Consider the following 18,812-nt stretch of genomic DNA (forward strand, 5'->3'; position numbering starts at 1 on the left):
GATCTTCATGCAGTCCCAGACTAAACCTGGTCCATTGACAGAGCTGAAAAACATCTATCCCTGCACAGCTGCCAAAATGAGCCCAAGTGAGCCTTGGCCCAAATAAGCTCAACCCCAGATCGATATCACTGGCTAGAGCTCAGCCCTGGGTCAGGAGTCACCCATTTATTGACAGAATAACCCTGTTTACTCTGCTCTAGCTGCAGTGTCTGTGCTTCCTGTGAAAAACAAAGGGGCACATAGAGACCTGCAGGACTGTAAGCAGAAGGTTGTGTAGGAAAAGTAGCTGAGGAGGACTGGGGGCTGGAAGAAAAGCAGATGCTGCAGGCAGGTGTGAGTGGTGGTGCAGCTGCGTGTGGGGAGCCCAGTGTGAGGAAACTGGGCAGCGAGAAGTGCAAGAAGACAAGAGGGAGTCTCTGAAGTTGGCACTGAGAGGCACTGTGCTTTGCTTTCATCTGATGAACACTGTGGTGACCAGACCTGCTCTGTGCCATCTTCCCTCCTTCCAGCCATCTACCCCACCCAGCAGCATCTCCATCCCTGTGCTGGGGAGCACACACCGATGGGACTAAAGAGGGTGGCTAAGAAATACAGCAGTTGCTCAGCAACTCCCCATCCCCTGAGGAGGACAATGTAAGCGATTGCACCAGTCTCCTGGATTGCTCTTCTCTGCACAGCTAGAGGTGCTCATACCTTGACTTTTTCTGGATTTCCCCTGCTCAGCCTGCAGATCTTCTCCTGTTTGAAGCCTCCAAACCCTCCATTTCAGAAAAGAAAAAAGTCATTGTGCAGGGTGTGCTGACCCACTGCAGCAGGATGGTGCAGGACAAAGGCCGAGCTGAAGGGACATGGCACCAGGTTATTGATCACTGAGGAGACCTTGAGCTGCGTAAATAGATGTCCTACTTCCTCCCCCACTCCCTGCAGGTGTGAGCTGGGGTGTGGGCCAGGTCTCACGGGCAGCAGCAAGCTTTAGAGGTAGGTCTGCAGCTCTGGGGGAAACCCCAGTGCCTGCCATCAAATCTACTAACAAAGAGGCTCTTCTGCTGCCCCTCCCTCCCCTGCCCCTCCATCTGCGCTTGTGTGCTTATGCCTGCTGTTTCTGAAGGGATGCTGTGGTAGCGGAGAAGTGCCCTTGCTCTCCTGGACTACCCAGTTTGGCTCCTTGGGGAGGAGACCCTTCCCAGGGGTTGCACAGAAAGGTGCCCCACAAGGAGCAAGGGAGGGCAGTCTGTGCTGGGCCTGTTTGTACCGCCTGCCCCTCTGGAAGGGTGTGTTAGAGCAAGTGGATGTGTGACTGCTTGTCCGAGTGCGGATGTTCACCAGGCTGGGTTTAATGTTCTGGTGTGAGTTACCTGGTGCTTACATTCTGCAAATGCGTCTCCATGTTGCAAGGCAGCTTGAAGGGCTTGGGGCTCTGTAACTGGGGGGAGGAGGCTGAAAAGCCCACTCATCCTTACCAAGTGATGCTCAGTGGCATCCACATGGGTTAAACGTGCATGAGGACAGCCACCTCTTCTCTCAGCTGTAGCAGGTCCCTCCCATGCACTCCTCTCCCCATGTCCACATGCACCACTGGGAACAAAGACGACTTACACACAGACAGGACACAAGAATTCCACAAGACCTCTGTGTTCTCCCGTGCAAATGCATCCACATCCCTTTCCTCTCCAACCACAGAAACACAGAAAACCTTTGAGGGCAGGCATGTACTATGTGGTAGCAGAGGAAAGGAGAAGGAAAGTGAGTGACAAAACCAGTATTAATGTGGCTCTCTTGGGCAATGGTATTTCTCACCCTCAGAGTGTGGGGCTGACAGAAGAGAAGCAGTCAGGAAGAAGCAAAAGAAGCAGCGTGGGGGAGATGAGGGGCAAAGGAAGACAGAAGGTGTCCCCTGGACCAAGCAGGTGGTGGTGAAGGGCTGAACATTATTCAGGTGCTCTCTTCTCATTAGCTCAGCTATTGAGCCAGTGCCAGCATTGGCTTTGTCTGGGAACACACAGCCTGGTGGGAATGGCAACGTTTGCTTACTTTTAGGGATCAAGATAAAAATGGCACAGCAGGCAAAGTGTAACTTCAAGTTCCCAGGCAGTGGCTGCTTTGTGCTTTTGCTCACATTTCAGGCCACCGATTTTCTTCTGCATTGATTTCTAGATCAAAAAAATACCAGTTTTAAAACAACTCCCAGCCTGGGAGGACAACACTTTTGTATTCAGAGAAATTAATTATTGTGCTAATTTGCACTTTTGACAGAAGCAAAACCCAGGGAATGCCTTTGAATACCAATGGATTACCAGGAGACAAGACAGTGTCCTGGAAGCCTGTCTCCCACTGATTTAGCAGTTTTATTCACATTTGCTCTGAGCAAAGTCTGTGATGATTTGCACAGTGTTCTCTTGGGGCCGTAGATCTTGGGAGAGTAGGACAGATTTGGCATAATACCTTCAGAGAGGGTGTAAAGGGAAACAGAAAAACCAGCCTGACCCTGGCATGCTGTGTCACCAGACGCGCCTGATGGAGGCCGAGGAACAGGAGGAAGACTCCAGCTCCCTCTCAAATGACAAATCAGAAACTAACTCACGTCGCTGCCTCCGCTATGTGCCCCTTGGGATAGCCTTTCTTGTGCTGGCTGGAGCTGCTGCAGCAACCTGGTATTTCCTAGGTAAAAATGTACATGTTTTCTCCCCCCAGCAGGATGTGGAGGGGGGGTAGTCAGAGCAATGCCCAGCCCAGAGCACATAAGTGACTCTGGGTGGCCTTTAGACAGTCATACACAGGGGCAACCCCCTCTTTCCTATGTATCACTAAGGTAACCCAGTAGTGTCTTCTCTTGGCAGACTACAGACCATGGCATCTGGAACCATCCATCCTGCAGTTTTACTGTGGCAGCCTCCAGGTCCTCAACCGTCAGTACTCCCCAGACCTCGGGCAGGTGGAGTCCAGAGCCTTCTGGGTGGAGTCAGCTAAGCTCCAGAACATGGTGAGGGCTTTTCATGAACAGAGCCAGCCCTGAGGCTGCTCAGTGAGTAGAAGGAGGAAGGGGTCAGGCACCCCCATCCAAGGGCAGGCTTGGTGGGCCTGTACATCAAGAGGGATGAAAGATGGGATCAGCCACTGTAACATTGCCCTGTAGTTATCAGACAATGTTCTCATTGCAGCTGAAGGAACTGATTCTTGCCACAGAGCTGGGTCGATACTACAACTCGAGCACAGTGTATGCCTTTGGGTGAGTAGCACCCACAGTATATTTGCTTGTTCCTGTGTGAAAGCTTCCAGTAAATTGTACTCTGGTTTCACTGAAATCTGCCCATGACAAACTTCTGCAGTCCCTGCCATGACCTCTGGACAGTCCAGATTCAGAGTGGTTCCAGCATAATAGAGATGGAGATATTTTGATGTTCCTCTTCATCCCAGCTCATGATGAAAAGCCAAAACTGAGAAATTTTTCAGAGAGGCAAAAGTTCAAGAGAGTAAAAAAAAAAAAAAAAATTGGGAAGAGATTTAAAAAAAAAATTGTCTTGGCATTGTCAGTAGAAACCAAGCAGCTGGAAATTAATTTTTCTAATTCAAGAAAGCTATTTTATGGCCTGACTCTAGGCACCAGAAGGGAGAGGCCAGAATGCAGCATGGAAAAGTTATTCCCGCCAAGAAGCCTGGACCACCTGGGAACAGGATAACAGTGGAATGGGACAGATGTGGGACTACAGCTTTGCAGGTCATAACAGTAGAACAGGATAGCAGAAATGATTTCCAGACTGATGGTCATTTGCTTCTGATTTTTTTCCCTATGGAAAGCCACACCCCTAAATTTGTCCTTTATCTAAGGAACATTCCAACTTTGATGTACTTCCATTTTCAACTGGGGAAAGAAAAGTTTCACTTGCACATCTTGCTCTAGCCTTTTACTGAACAAAGATGTGTTTCAACATCTTCTTGCCCTTCTCCAGCCAATTTTCTCTGCCAGCTGGTTGAACAGAACTTTCCCAGGCACAGTCTCCTGCAGCTTTAGCCTGTCCAACATTAAGGGGTTGTGGTAAGGTACCTGCTTATAAATCATCCACTTGTCACCACTGGGAGATGAGACAGTGAAGTCTTGAGCTTCTCTTTTCAGCCCCTGGTCAGTAGTACCCAAAGGTCATTTCTACCTGAAATGAGACTACTCATTAGACTAGTCTTGATTAATTATCATAATAATTTGAGCTCATATGGTCATCACTAAAGCCAGATGGCATGGAAAGGCTTCTTCCCACAAAGCACTGACTCACACCATGTATATTGCAGCTCTCCTGCCCCACTCAGAGACGTTCCTCTGGGTCACAGCAGCAGAGTTGGAAAATCTACACAGATATGTCTGATTTATGGAAAAATAGTGGGGAGGGTAATTCTCCAGGGTTTGTCTCTCCAGTAATTCTGGAGATGAAGAGCAAAAATATTTTACATGCTATTTCTCTGTTAGGGAGGGAGCTCTGACCTTCTTCTTCTGGTTCACCCTCCAAATCCCTGAGAGTCAGCAGAAGGAGGCAACTGCTGAGAGGGTAAAAACAATGCTCCACCAAGAGCTCTCCACCAGCTTCAACAGCTCGGGCAGCCTGTCCTACCAGAAGGAGTACAGGGTGAACCCAGACTCTCTGGTTCTCCTGGGTAAGTACCAGCTGCTCAGCTGTGGCCTGAGCAGTCAGAAATGCTCCACAATGTAGACGGTTAGGAGAAAAGGCCAGGAGTCTATTGAAGGAGACAGAGGAAACCTGAAGAAGATGAGAGAAATAGTAAGGATCAGGAGATACAATTTTACGCATTTTTTCCTACTAGAGAAAAATTGAGGTTTGATTAAAAAAAAAAAAAAAAGAAAAAAAAATTCCTTCCTTTGAAGGATTAAAATTATTGGAGATACACCTGACCATGATCAGATAGGTGATTCTTTTTTCACCCATCAGCTTTGGCTTTTGTAGAGAGAGGTCTTAGACAGGTCATGACTTTGATCAGCTCAGCTTGAAAATACCAAGCACTTAGGTTTGCTACTTTCCTTTGGGAGATTATTCCAGACTGTTTGATAGAGAGAACAAAAGCAACATATCTGAGTCACCACTAAGTCTTCCTCTGAGACAAAGCATCGTTGTCACTTCAGTTCCTGACATATGATTTTAAGGATTATTTATTGTTGCTCACAGTGAAGGTCACAGCCTGTTTAAAAAGCCACCCATGCAAAACTGCTCCAGAGTAGGTGTTAGGTAAGGGACTAGGGATGAATATGTAGTCAATGCATACAAGTCCAATGGAATTTATATTTGATGGTTGTAATGAGGCTTAACTTGTGAGGCTGGTCTGATCCCTCTTACAGAGTACCAAATCTCATAGGTTTTATAACACACTGTGTTTCTTCTCCTCCTCTTGGGACTCCTATTTCCAAGTTTCTTCTTCCCATGAGATGTTAAATCTCCAAGTTGTTTGGGTTTGGTTTTTTTCCCCCCTCAGGCATGTGAACTTGCATTATTCTAAGATGAAGCTTCTTTTATTATATCCTACCTGTACTTTCTTTAACTTTTACCCCCACATCCCAGTTGTTTTGTGGGTCATTTTTTGGTGCCTGTAAAGAAAATTTGATTTCCTCTAAATTATTTTCACTCCCTCATCCAGATCATCATTTTAAGTTCTTAGTCAGAAGCTGCATTAGCATCTCATCAAGACATCTCCTACCACAGTTAGCATTAGTTCCTTACTTCTACTTAGTATTTGTTTCCAGTATACCAGATCCTATGCTCAGCCAATTTAAATGAATTTTCTTTACAAAGATATCACAAAGAAATATGCTAAATCCTTCCAAGTCAGCCCATCTAGCATTTTCCTTTTATTTGCTCACTTCATAATGCAACTTATAAACAAATAAAAATGATAGTGCCACAATTTTAGCTGTTCCCAGTTCCCTCTTATTTGCTTTGCATCTGTTTCACTGTTTTATTCGTTTCAGCAGACCATACTTCTTTCTATTTTGGACTTAACACACCAGTTGTAGTTTATCCAGCTCCTTCTGCTTCTGACTACCACTGAGAAGTACACTCTGATAACTGAGACAAAAGCCAAAAATTTCTTATACTGTTGAGCCAGGGTGACCTCCAGCCAGTGCCTTCACCTCTGGTTTCATTTGCCCTGTACAGTTAGAGTGAAGAAACAGCCAGCTAATAGCAGGTCATTAGCACTTCATTGCTTTCTGGCAGACCCCTGCCGGCCTGCTCAACTCTAAACTCTGCCTTGAGAGGCAGAGCTGCAAACCATTGACTGCTACAGGAACCTCTCCAACGTCGCCAGTGCTTTATTTTTACTAACAGCCACACTCACCCCAGTACACTAGCTTCCCCTTCCCCAAAAATCGTTCAGGACTTGGTGTTCTCTACAGGAACTCGATTTTATTACCTTCAGATAAAGGAGTACTTACTACCAGCTCTGCACAGATTATTCCCTACAGCACATGAGCTTGCCTAGGAGCAGGCCTTATGCCTGCAGGTTCCTATTTTCCACAACAACTGGTTTTGCTATGACAAAACCACTCATCTCTCCCCACAGATTTGCTTGGAAGCTACCAAAACCCTGACCTAGGCAAGCCCCCAACAACAATCCTCACACCCAGCTGACCTCACAGTGCGTTTTATTTTGGCAATTATTCCCAGTAGCACCTGATCTCTCGCTGATTCCAGTTCAGCTGGAGGCTGGAGAAAAGCCCAGCTCTCTTAAGTGTTATCCACCCTGTGACTGTTTTGCAGAGATTTGTAGCCCCTGATGGTCACTTTCTCTTCAATTCCCTTCTCCAAAGGTGGGCTCTACAAGGATGTTGAGTTGCTCATTGCACAGTGGTCATCAAAAGAGAACTGCTTCTCCACCCTCAGTGACTCCCATATTTCTGATTGGGCATTCTTTAAAGTGGGACAGCAGATGGTGAAGGCTCTGGAAAGTGGGGCTGTGCCCGGTGATGTGACTGGTAGAGGAGGGGAATGATTGCCTGAAGCAATGCCCAGCCCTCCTCGGAAGGGGAAGAGGTCCTGGAACAGCACAGCAAAATGGGCAAGGAAAAAGGCAGAGAAGTCCCTGGTGGGCTGGAAAGCAAGAATTAGGCCTATTGGATTTGAGTCAGGGGCAGAAAAAATTCCCAGAGAAATGGGCTGGAGAAGGCATGACTGAAACAGGTCCCTGAGAGCAGAGAGAGAGGTACCTGGAGGATGCCCCATGCTGAAGCTCTGAGTGAGGTAGTTACATAAGGAAGGAAGGGAGTCCTCACCTACCGTGCTAGTGATCAGATTATCTTTTTTTTTTTTTAATCCAGTTTATATTTTTGTTTATTTTCCTTCATATATTTTCTTTCTAACAGAATCCAGTGTGAAAGACATAGTAGTGCTGCAATCCACTCTGGGTAGGCTACCTTCTCTTTTCCTTTTGAGTTTATGACTTTATGGGAGGGATTTTCACAGGGGACAAAAAGCTTGTTGGTCTCCTGGAGTTGTAAATCCTGGGAAGGGGAGAGTAGGAGCAAGGGAGCACTGGTGCTGCTGCTTGGCCAGATCCAAATTACATGACTGTTATGTACTGGATGGCTCTGGGCAGAGATGCCAGCTGCCAGGGGCAATGCAGCCACCTCAGACTTGTCCTGGTCCTAATGAGAACTGTGAAATAGCTGGGAACACTGGTACCACAGTGCTGATTCCAGGCCCCATTAAATGCTGCTGACTGGGGTGGGGTTTCCTGCGTGGCTCTGCAGTGGATGTGCCTCATTTAGGAGTCTGTTGTCTTGACAATGTTTGAAGATGCTTTTAGTAATTTCAGGCAGTGTTGTAAGTTCTCTGTCTGGCAGCTTGCATTAGATATGCTATTAGAAGCTCACCTTTAAGCTGATATTTACTCAAAAATCCTGGTGTGAAGGTCTTCTGAAAGCTGGAATTCAGATGAGGGAGATCTAAAGCTAGGAAGAATATGGGGCTGAGAAGAGAAAGAGGTGAAAAAGTAAATAAATCCAGTAAAAGATAGCTGTGCTGTACTGATATTTAAAGCCTGAAGTAGTATTAGGTAAACTAAGGAAGAGGGGACAGTTCTTAGAGAAACTGGGGCAATGGTACAAAAGGATCAGTGCCACCACAATGTACGTAAAAGTAAACCGAGATCATTGGGATGAGTCAGCCTAACCCTAAAAAGGGGCTTACAATGATACACCAAGTGACAATCCTATATCTTAATATCTCTTACAACCACATCTCTTTCAGGTTGCTACAGGTACAGCTATGTCCAGGAGGATGATGTCCTAAGGCTGGAAGGCCCTGACTACCTGGCCTCCAGTTGTCTTTGGCACCTCCATGGCCTCAAGGGCTACATGATCAAGCTACGCCTGGAGTGGACTCTGCCTGACTGCAGGGACCGCCTGGCAATGTACAACGCAGCTGGGCCCCTGGAGAAACACCTCATCACCTCGTAGGTAGCTCCTGAGCAGGGACAGCACGATGGGGAAGACAGGCAGGATGGCACGACACACCACAGGAGGGGAAGGTGTCAGACTACATCAGAGGAGGTTCTCTTTGATGTACAGCCTGCCTGTTGCTGATCAGCTGAAGTTACTGATGTGGGATATGTCTCACAGCACCGTGCTGCAGGAGCTGTCACTGTTGGCCCTTTGTTTGCCTTACAACTGCTATGTGTGGATTACACAGATATCCAGTGCCTCTCTTTCTCATTCTTCTCTTTCATTTGTTTATTGCTCGTTTCACTCTCATCCTTTTATCTCTTTCCCCTGAGGATCTACGGCTGCAGCCGGCAGGAGCCCATCGTCGAAGTCCTTTCATCTGGCCCTGTCATGTCCATTGTGTGGAAGAAAGCCATGTACAGCTACTATGACCCCTTCATCCTCTCAGCACAAGTGGTGCCCCTCGAAGGTGAGGAAGGCTGGAGGAGAGTGGCTATAGTTACAGGGAGAAGATTGGTTTTCTCCTGCAGTATCACAGCTCCTAGTGGTCCTACATCCCTGTTGGGGGCAGAATTAATTCTGGATTGCAGGGATAGTCAGTAAAAGGCAGGTTGCATGGCCTTCCCGGGCTAAGGCTGAGCTGACAGAGACCAGGGCTTTGAATGTCTGTATTTACAGCTTGTGAAGTGAACATAACTCTGCAGGAGAGCCTGGAGCTGCAGGGGAAGATCGGCACCCCACACTACCCCAGCTACTACTCGCCCAACACGCAATGCACCTGGCACATGACGGTAAGAGCCAGCTCCCACAAGAGCATGTACCCTGTCCCCAAAACGTGCACAGCACTCTGCACATTGTGGGGGTACAGCCAGGGCTCTCAGTCAGATTATCATGAGAAGCAAGAAGAGGGTGACAGCCTGCCCAGCCTCCACATAAGGTGTGTTTCTGAAGGGGAAGAAGTCTAATCTTGCATACCAGCACAGAAATGCTGTAGCTGAGGAGGAATCTGAAATCTGATCTCTGGAGGAGTTCTTCAAAACAGAATCAGATTGATAGGAATTGATAAGAATTGCCAGGCTTTGGCACCAGCAGCAGAGCCACCCTGGGCTGTGGCATGGCTCCAGTTTAGAGTGCTTTTTTCTGACCTGCAGTGTGGTCAGAGACATCTGGCCTTCACGTTTGCTCTCGTGTTTCTGACTTATGGAGTGTGCTGTAACACTCCTAGGAGCCATGTGCCCTCTGCTCTGCACCCCCTTGTCTGCAGGTCCCATCCCTTGACTATGGAGTCACACTCTGGTTCGACGCCTACGCACTCAGCAGACAGAAGCATGACCTGCCCTGTACCCAAGGCCAGTGGATCATTCAGAACAGAAGGTGTGTGGTGGGGTCCTGGTTTCTGTCTCTCACTTCCCACCTTGGATAAAGCTGGGATTAAGGCTCTGCAGGTTCCCTGCTCATTTCAGACACCATATGTGAGGAAGAAGAGCCATACACTGAGCTCTTCAGTGACCACTCTTCGTGCTGGTGCCTCCTGCTTTTCTGCTCATCTTGTTCACTTTCTCCCCAGTGAACACATTTCTCACAGATTCGCGTTGAGCTACCAACCTGCTTTCTCTGTCTTGCTGTTTGCATCAGGTTTCTTAGTTTTCTCCTGTGTGTGTAACCTTGGTGTCCTCCCACACCTCCTGTGTTTGCAAATCTGCCTGTCACCACCTCTGCAATATTATCTGTGTTGCCATTGCCTTGCAGCCACCTCCGTACAGATCTTCCCCTTAGCTCCATATCCTCCTGCTTTGACTGCAGCCATTTCCCCTGCAGGACTTCCCACAAACAGCATCCGTATGTAGCTGGGGCTCCTGCTCACCACTGCCCAGGTGCAAAGGATGGAGATCTGTTGTGTTCCCATCTCCTCAAAGCAGGCTCTGAGACAGATGGACCTATAGCTTTTGGTTTTCGTCCCATTTATTGCAAAATTGCCTGTTTCCCTCCAAAACCTCCCCCGACCCACCTCATTAGTGCCTTCTCCATGGTTCCTGTAGAGGTAACTTGTCTTCCTAGGAAAGATATGATCCAGAATTTATGTTACCCTGGCTTAGGATTTCCACTTTTTCTCTCCCTTCCTTCCTCTCTTAAACTGTCAGTGCCATAGTTTCTACAACATGGCTTCTTTGGGAAGATGACAAAGGAGAACCTTCTTACACCATAAGAACTGAACTGCTTTGCATGGCCTGATCTCAGTGCTTGCCAGAAAGCAGGAAATGTCCAAAGATAGGGTCCCTCTGGACTCTGGATCTCATGCATACTGAAGGCTTTTTGTATTCCTGGTTTGCCTGCAGCACCCGGTCTGTGTGACCCCCTTCCCACCCCAGCCCCACCAAGCCCCCTTGCCGGGCTTTGTCTCCTGCCTCCCTGTCCAATCCACCTCGCCTGTGTTTGCCCCTCAGGTTGTGCGGCCTGCGGACCCTGCAAGCCTATGCTGAGAGGATCCCAGTCACATCTTCTGCTGACATCACCATCACCTTCACCTCGCAGATCTCCTTAACCGGCCCTGGTGTACAGGCAGCTTACAGCCTGTACAAGCAATCTGACCGTAAGCTTGGGCTCTTCCCTGCTCCTTTGTTGGGGGACCAGCAGCCCCTCTGCATTTGGCTTGTGCCAGGAGAAATACAAGGCACAGCCCAGGAGCCCTAGGTGCCATCCAGTGATGCCCCCAAAAGAAGAGGCAATTATGTGCAAAGCTGTTTCTGCCCATGTGGCTCTGCCTCTTGTGGCCAGATCATCCATGCAACAAAACCCAAGGTCACAAAATTGCCGAAAATCTTACCCTCATGTCAAAATCACAGACGGGCCTTGGGAATTCAATGAGAAAGCACCTCTGCTTGAAGCAACATTTGTTTTGATTGCAAGCTCTCTTAGAGAGTGCTGTTTCCTGCTCACCTTGGAATCCGTGCAAACAAGAGATAAATAAAACCGCACACAAATACACACATATGCAAATTCCGCCCACAGTCTGTCTTTCCAAGGTTTCACCATCTCCCTCCTAAAGGGTGCCAGTAATGCACACCAGTCCCTGAATATGTGCACCTGTCAACGTGTCTAACAACAACCCCTTCAAGGTCCCACGTAAGTTTTGATAACAACTCCAAAGAGCCTGTTTCAGCTTTCCTGTGGCATTCGGGAGACATGAAACAGCAGTGATCCCGACGTATGGTGTGCCAGAGAGGTGGTTGTCCTGCATATTGCCCATTGGTACAATGCAAAACAGCGAAAGCCCTCTTTCCCCTGGTGCATATCCTGGCTCCATATGTCCCTGTTAAGAGCAAATGACATGGCAGATTTTGGGGAGTGCAGTACACTGCAGCATCACTCGTGTGGTCAGGAGGGTGTGCAGTTCCACCGTTTCAAGCTATGGTGCTCTGCTGCCAGGAGGTTTCCAGTCACTGGGGACTAATTACTCTCTTTCGGTTTCACAGCCTGTCCTGGGGAGTTTCTGTGTTTGGTGAACGGTTTGTGTGTTCCAGCCTGTGATGGGATCAAAGATTGCCCCAATGGGCTGGATGAGAGAAACTGTGGTGAGTGATTTCTTCTCCCCGCTGGTCCCTGGTCTCAGCAAGACACAGCCCCTTGCTCCTCCGAAGGCAGGGAGAGATGGGGAGGATTTGGGTGACCAAGGCACAGCCTTGTACCTCAACTTCAGGAACTTAAACCTCTGTGCCCTTAGAAGTCTCATCCCACTGCTGTGTGGCTTTAGCCTGCTCTGGAAAGAGCAGTAATGCTTCTGGCTCCTCTCACAGTACAGCCTTCCCGGGAGAGTCCCCTAGTAGCAAGAGCACCAAGAGTTCCAGGCAGCCTGAAAGAAGTCCCCTACCCAAGCTGTCCCCCACCTTGTTCTGATTTCCTCCCACCAAGGGTCTTGAACCAACCTCAGCCCTGGCCTACAGCCCCCTCTGCTGTCACACCCCTCAGCGTCCCCCTCCCTGCTCTCACTTCCCCAAGCCCACCTGCTGCCCTTCTCTCTCCTCTTTCCCCCCAGGCCATTTTGTGACACTTCATCTGTACAGATCCTCACTCATATATTTTGCCCCAGTATGGGAGCATCAAAGTCCTTGATCAGCCTCAATTGGTTCTCCATGCCAAAAGCATTTAGTGCTGATTCAGGCTCCACTCTTAGCATCTCAGAACTCCTGCGGAGCCCCATTCTCATAGGAACAGCAATTCAGGCTTAGACACGACACCTAATTCATTATTTCTCTCACCTCTGGTGTGATGGGGGGGCTCATCATATTGCTGCCACCACTAACTTTTCATTAGTTGTTTCCTACAGATTTTCTTTTTTCACAGATAAAGAGCCCTGAACCACTGGAGAGAGTAGCCAGTTTTGAAAGATTCAGAGGAAGGTTTAGGAAAAATCTAAAGTCAAAGGAAGGAGAAATCTTTCTAAGAAAGCCTTAATTCTGTGCTAGAAATGTGAGAGTTCACATAAGATTGCCGAAGCTGGGTTTTATATTGTCTGCAGTGTTGCTGACAATGTGCTCTGTCCCATCATCCAGTTGTCTGACATCAGGGTTTGCATGCTTCCCTCCTGTAGACATGGATACATTTGCATCCTTATGAATATGTAATCTTTTCTTGAATCCCAGTATCTCCTTGGCCCCAGGGATATCATGTCATTCAGTTTCACAGGTTGGCACACACCAAGACTGACAGAAAGCCCACACTTTCTCAGTGTTTTCCAACAATACTTTGTATTTGAAAAAGAAAATAGAAACATTATTATTTCCTTCCTTTCTTATACTCTTGCCACTAGTGCATCTCTGATTATTCACTCTATATTGGTATGGAACAATCCCTGTCTTTAAAATCAAAGCTCAACTTGCCTCAGACCTTCATGTGCCTTTAGTCATCTAGAAGTTTCATGCTATTAATGAAAAAATTATAGTAATTGCAGTAAGAAAATGGTACACACAAACAAAACAAGTTCCTGCTATGGAAATCTGAGAAGAGAAGTCAACTCTAAGTGGGCAGGCAGCTTAGACCCATCTCCATCCTCCAGTGTCCATCAGAACTCATGGACATTGCAGAATCCTTTGTTGTTCAGGACTCAGCTGCAAGGGGAGGTGCTGGTCTGTGTGAAACAGTACCCATGAGCTGGGGCTGACAGTGAGGCAGGAGGAACAGTGACCTCACCAGACAGGACACAGTCCTACAAAACCCTAACAAGGCAAGCAGACCAGGACTGGTGGTGGTAACTGAAGAGTCCATGGACCTCAAACAAGTACGTAGTGCTGAGGTGGGTCTGAGGCCAAGACAAGAAAAGTTAAGTCAGCAACAGCAAAGTGTAAGACAGGGTGCACACATACCTACAGCGCAGATCAGGCAAAAGCTACACAGCTGCACTATACCAGAGCTGGTCTTAAGCACAGCTAATGAGGTGGGGGAAGAGGCTGTAGAGACTGCAGGACTTATGACCCTGACCTCACACCTTGTCTTTGCCTGATCCCATGTGCGTCCTCCTGTGCAGTGTGCCCTGCAAAGTTCCAGTGCCGTGAGGACAGCACTTGCATCGAGTTCAGCAGGGTCTGCAATCAGCAGCTGGACTGTGTCAATGGGAGTGATGAGGAGCACTGCAATGGAGGTAGGGAGGGGACAGTGCTGGGATGACAAATGTCCACCCCTGTGTTCAAACCAAGGCTGTCTATAGAGTACCTCCCACATGTGACATAAGGACACCATCTGGAAGTTAGCTCGCCCAGCCTCCTCACAATATTTGTGAGCTGTTTGTTTGTTCAGGAAATTCCCTGTCATCATTTATGGAGTTCCCCCAAGCTCTCTGCTGCCCTTTCTCCTCATTTGAAGGACTTCAGGCTGCATCTACAACCAGCTGCCTTCTCTCAGTCTTGGCTTCCTTTTTGCAGGGGTCCCATGCGGTCCTTTCACCTACCGTTGTGAAGATGGGACCTGTGTGAAGAAACCCAACCCCCTGTGTGATACCACTGCAGATTGCAAGGACCTGTCTGATGAGAATCACTGTGGTGAGGAAATGATCAGCCGCATGTCAGCCAGGCAGGTTCAGGATGACACGTAGCTGCAAGTTGCCCCATTTTCTCCCACGACCCTGAAGAAGCATCCACGGTCCCTTGTTCCACCACCTTCTCGCCACCTCAGTCCCACAGTACCAGTGCTCCTGCTCCACCCTGCAGTGTCAGGGACAGCAGCAACGAGCCAACTCTGCACTGAGTGTGAGCAAACTCTTGCTCTTCAGACAGCTGCTCCCTGCCTCCTTCAGGCAGAGGCATCAGCCAGACAGACATGTCTCACAGGCCAGGTTCAACCCACAGGCTACCTGTTTCACCACTGTGTTGGCTTTTATGCCATTGTATAAGGCTCCAGCCAGGAAAATCACCCATGTCTGCATGGCCAGTGGCAGGGAGAGAGTTAATGTTTTGATTTCCCTACTTGTTTTTTTCTGGAGCCTCAGTAGGCAGTGAAGGGGAATGAGCAGGAGGGTCTCCTGACAGCACAGCCAGCATGCTGCCCCAAAGGCATCCCCAGGCTGCAGCTGGAGGTGGGGAATGCTGGGAGGGAGTGCTCACTTGACCTGTCCTGGGCAGTAAATAAAGTATGTGCTGTCTGGGTAGGACAAGCAATTAGAGGTCAAACTCTTTAGTCAACTAAGTAGGAAAGGAAGGGCAGGCACAGTATATCATGTTCCCTTCCTTCCCTGAAGTACCTGTTGTGTCTCCTCCTCAGACTGTGGGATGCAAGCCCCTCTCAGCAGGATTGTAGGTGGTATGAATTCTGTGGAAGGGGAATGGCCATGGCAGGCCAGCCTGCAAGTTCGGGGCCGCCACATTTGTGGGGGAACACTCATTGCTGACCGCTGGGTGGTCTCAGCAGCACACTGCTTCCAGGATGAGAGGTAAATGGAGAGGGGAGGTGCTGGATAGAAAGATTTGCATTGCTTTCCATGTCATGCATGATGGGAGGCTCTTCTGACTGATGAAAATGTCATGGGGCAGCTGCATCCCTCCTCTGGCACCTCAGCCATGCTTCTCCATGGCTTGGAACTGAAGAAAAGGGTATGGATATATGCAGTATTATCTGGTGGTATGTGCAGAAAAGGGGCAATGCTGGGATTCGCAGAGCAGCTTCAAGGGGCCAATCATAGCGGAAGATGCTGCACAGCTCCACCTTTGTTTTGGCTCTGTATTGTCCCCACACTGTCACAACGGTGGAGATGTCAGCATGTGCTAGGATGGGGATAGCATTACCTGCAAAGTGTGCCCTTTGGGTCCCAAGCTCCTCTGTTGCGTCCTACAGGCTGGCCTCCCCCTCCATCTGGACCGTTTACTTGGGTAAATACTTGCAAAATGCCACTGGCCATACAGAGGTGTCCTTCAAGGTTATCCATCTCTTTCTCCACCCTTATTACGAGGAGGACAGCCACGATTATGATGTGGCCCTGCTCCAGCTGGATCATCCTGTGATCATCTCGCCCTTAATCCAGCCCATCTGCTTGCCTGCTCCTTCTCACATCTTTGAGCCTGGCCTTCTTTGCTGGATCACTGGCTGGGGAGCCCTCAAGGAAGGCGGTAGGTTCAAGGTCTCTTGGTGGCCTACTGCAGCAGGGCTGAGGCAGAAACCTAGGTTCAGATGTGTCGTAGGCAGAACAGGCTTCTGTTCATCCCAAAACATTGTGCCTCCTTCACTCCTTCTGATTTTGGGTAATAGGTTGACCAAAGTTACCTGTTGAGTGCTCTGAAACCTCATGTGGAGAGGCAGGCATGGCAGTCTGGTAATCTGTATGGGGACAGCATGTGTTTCTTCATCCAAAGACTAGAACAGCCCTTCAGGTCAGCTTAGTGCCTTCACCCAGTTACAAACTTGTTCCAGCTGCTTCCTAACTGGAAACACTCAGGAGACTATAAAGAACTGGACACTCCTGGTTTGTACTCTTAGACAGAAGAGCTTAACATCCATTTCAGTGAGAAACAAACCCAAGATTCTGACAACCCAGAGATTTCCCCAAAGCAGAATACTCTTTGTCCCAAAAGCTGAAGTGCCCCCAGCATATCCCTGTAGCGAAAGGAATGAAGGGGAATTTTATGTCTTCCATGCAGAAAAAGTGCTCTGCCTAAAGTCAGAGACTGTGATGCCAGTGGAGAGCAGAACAGAAATTCCAGTGGCAGATTTTGGCATGCAGTGAGGTAGGCATGGGCTAGGGGAAGTTCCATCATAGCTCACCTGTGCTAATTTTGGTGCTCTACTTTTCAGGGCATATCAGCAATGTTCTGCAGAAGGTGGACGTGCAGCTCGTCCAGCAGAACATCTGCAGCGAGGCTTATCACTACATGATTACTCCCAGGATGCTGTGTGCTGGGTACTACCAGGGCAAGAAGGATGCCTGCCAGGTGACAGAGGAGTTGTGGGATCAGGGTTGACTACCAGAGGTGGGATGTGTCCCAAGTCTCACAAATGCAATCCACAGCCTGAAATGAAGGAGGAAAGACTATATAAGGTCACTTTCCCAACACTTCCTCTGATCTAAGCGGCCAACAACAGCTCTCATGACTGCTTCTTCCTTGCCTTAGACAGGATCCAAATACATTTAAATTACCCTTTTCTCATTTCAGCCCATTCTCCACTCTACCTTCCACTTTCAAGTCGGGTGATTACATCAGTCTCTTACACCCTCAGCCTCTTTAGCACCTGTCATACACAGTAACCTGTGTGTTCCTTCATTACTATTAATCTCAAGGAATTCCTCTCTGCCATCCCTCATGGAATCCAGTTAAATTCCAACAATCATCCTTGCCTGCCACATATTTGGAAATGCCATAAGGACCAGGAGGAATCAGTAGCGCAATCAGCTTTTTGGGACCTGGCTGAGGGGGAGGAATTTGCACGATGAAGGAATAACTGAGTCAGATGTTTGCATTGGAGACTGTTTTTGACATCTGCCCAAGGTACAAGGAATGTTGCAGATGTCCCAGGCATGAGTTGAGGGGATACAGGGATCTGTATACAGAGGGGCTCAAAGGCAGTGTAATCAGGCAGCAGCAGAAGCTGGTGAATCACCATCACTTCATTTTACTTTTCTTTTTTCTAGGGTGATTCTGGAGGTCCACTGGCCTGCAAAGAACCCAGTGGCAGATGGTTTCTGGCTGGTTTGGTCAGCTGGGGAATGGGATGTGCACGTGCAAATCACTATGGAGTATACACCAGGATCACTCAAGTGCTGGACTGGATGAACCAAACCATGAGCTGAGAAAAGTGCATCTCTGTCTTCTTCCCATCACACCTACATTCACATGGCACTCATTCCTGATCTTGCTCACTTGACTCCCAAAGAAAGTGTGGGATGTTGTCAGACCCAGGATGCTCTTCTGAACTGGGTAAAAAAAGGCTGCTGCAGGGATTGTAGAGAAAAGCAGGCAGAGAAAAGCAGCATTTCCCCATTAGTGCTTCCAAGGGAGCATCCCAAGGGGTTTTTAGGCCATCCATCCAAAAGCGGGGAGAAGGGAGGCAGGTGGGGGAGCTGGGAGCAATGACATGACACACAGCAATAGGCCCAAGCTGATGGTTTATGAGAAGAGGAATAAGGGGAGTTGAACTTTCCATGAACCATGTGATTCAGCCACAGTCTTATGCTGGAACATTTGCTGGAAGAAAATGTGACTGATGTAGTTAGAGATTCCAGTAACTGTGAAATCAATCTGCCTCCCTCTTCCTTCCTGCTGCTTATCCTTCATCCCCCTTCCCCTCCCATCACTCCTCCTCTTCCATCTCCCTAATTGCTTCTTTTCTTAGCTGGCGTGTGCTGTTCAGTGTGCTGTTCAGCTCAGCCAGCCAACTCTTCACGTCTCACTGACTCCCAGGCATGAGCCCAGCATCGCACCCCCAAGCACGTGTCCTGCCTCCCTGCTGGAGCAGCACCCAGCCTCCACTGCTGCACTTCCCCCAGTAAAAATGCTGGAGCAGACTCCCATCCCCTTCCCTCAGTCCTTCTAAATACCTTTAACATCAGGGCATCTCAACCTCTTTCATCTCCTATCTCAGGTAATGCAGGAGATGAAGGAGAAGGCTTCAGGGCTCAGGGCTTAAACTGCAACTGCTGCAGGTTTGGTTTTTTAACTAAAGATATATGTGTGTGTATGTGTGTATGTGTACATAATTGGCCACTCTCTGGAATTATAAATAAAATTAGACGATGTTTTTGGCTCCAGTTTGCCTCACTCTGCTAAAAATTATCTTGAGGTTTGTATGTTTTTGATCAAACTCCAGTCCTGGCACTGGCAACTGGCAAAAGTTTCCACACCCCTGCCCACCCCCCCACATCAGATGTCCCTGGGACCAATAAGTTCACTAGACAGGC

At 48.4% G+C, this 18,812-nt stretch overlaps 1 protein-coding gene across 3 annotated transcripts; it reads left to right on the forward strand.

The window, feature by feature from the left end:
• Positions 1 to 227: 227 nt before the first annotated feature.
• TMPRSS6 (transmembrane serine protease 6) lies at positions 228 to 18,639 on the forward strand. Of its 3 annotated transcripts, none has more exons than XM_053978636.1 (18): positions 228 to 978; positions 2,506 to 2,662; positions 2,838 to 2,980; positions 3,159 to 3,226; positions 4,457 to 4,641; positions 7,358 to 7,399; positions 8,244 to 8,448; positions 8,770 to 8,906; positions 9,116 to 9,228; positions 9,702 to 9,811; positions 10,882 to 11,027; positions 11,911 to 12,009; positions 13,959 to 14,072; positions 14,353 to 14,469; positions 15,188 to 15,356; positions 15,758 to 16,029; positions 16,712 to 16,848; positions 17,547 to 18,639. In XM_053978636.1, the coding sequence occupies exons 2-18, from the start codon at positions 2,515 to 2,517 to the stop codon at positions 17,703 to 17,705; spliced, it is 2,364 nt and encodes a 787-aa protein (XP_053834611.1). In that variant the 5' UTR covers positions 228 to 978; positions 2,506 to 2,514; the 3' UTR covers positions 17,706 to 18,639. The 3 variants fall into 3 exon arrangements, with proteins under 3 accessions (XP_053834611.1, XP_053834612.1, XP_053834613.1); XM_053978637.1 differs by having other exon boundaries at positions 11,911 to 12,006; XM_053978638.1 differs by lacking the exons at positions 228 to 978; positions 2,506 to 2,662; positions 3,159 to 3,226 and having other exon boundaries at positions 2,930 to 2,980.
• The last annotated feature ends 173 nt before the right edge of the window (positions 18,640 to 18,812 follow it).

This window comes from Vidua macroura, chromosome 5 (assembly GCF_024509145.1).
Source record: "Vidua macroura isolate BioBank_ID:100142 chromosome 5, ASM2450914v1, whole genome shotgun sequence".
Classification (NCBI taxonomy): domain Eukaryota; kingdom Metazoa; phylum Chordata; class Aves; order Passeriformes; family Viduidae; genus Vidua; species Vidua macroura.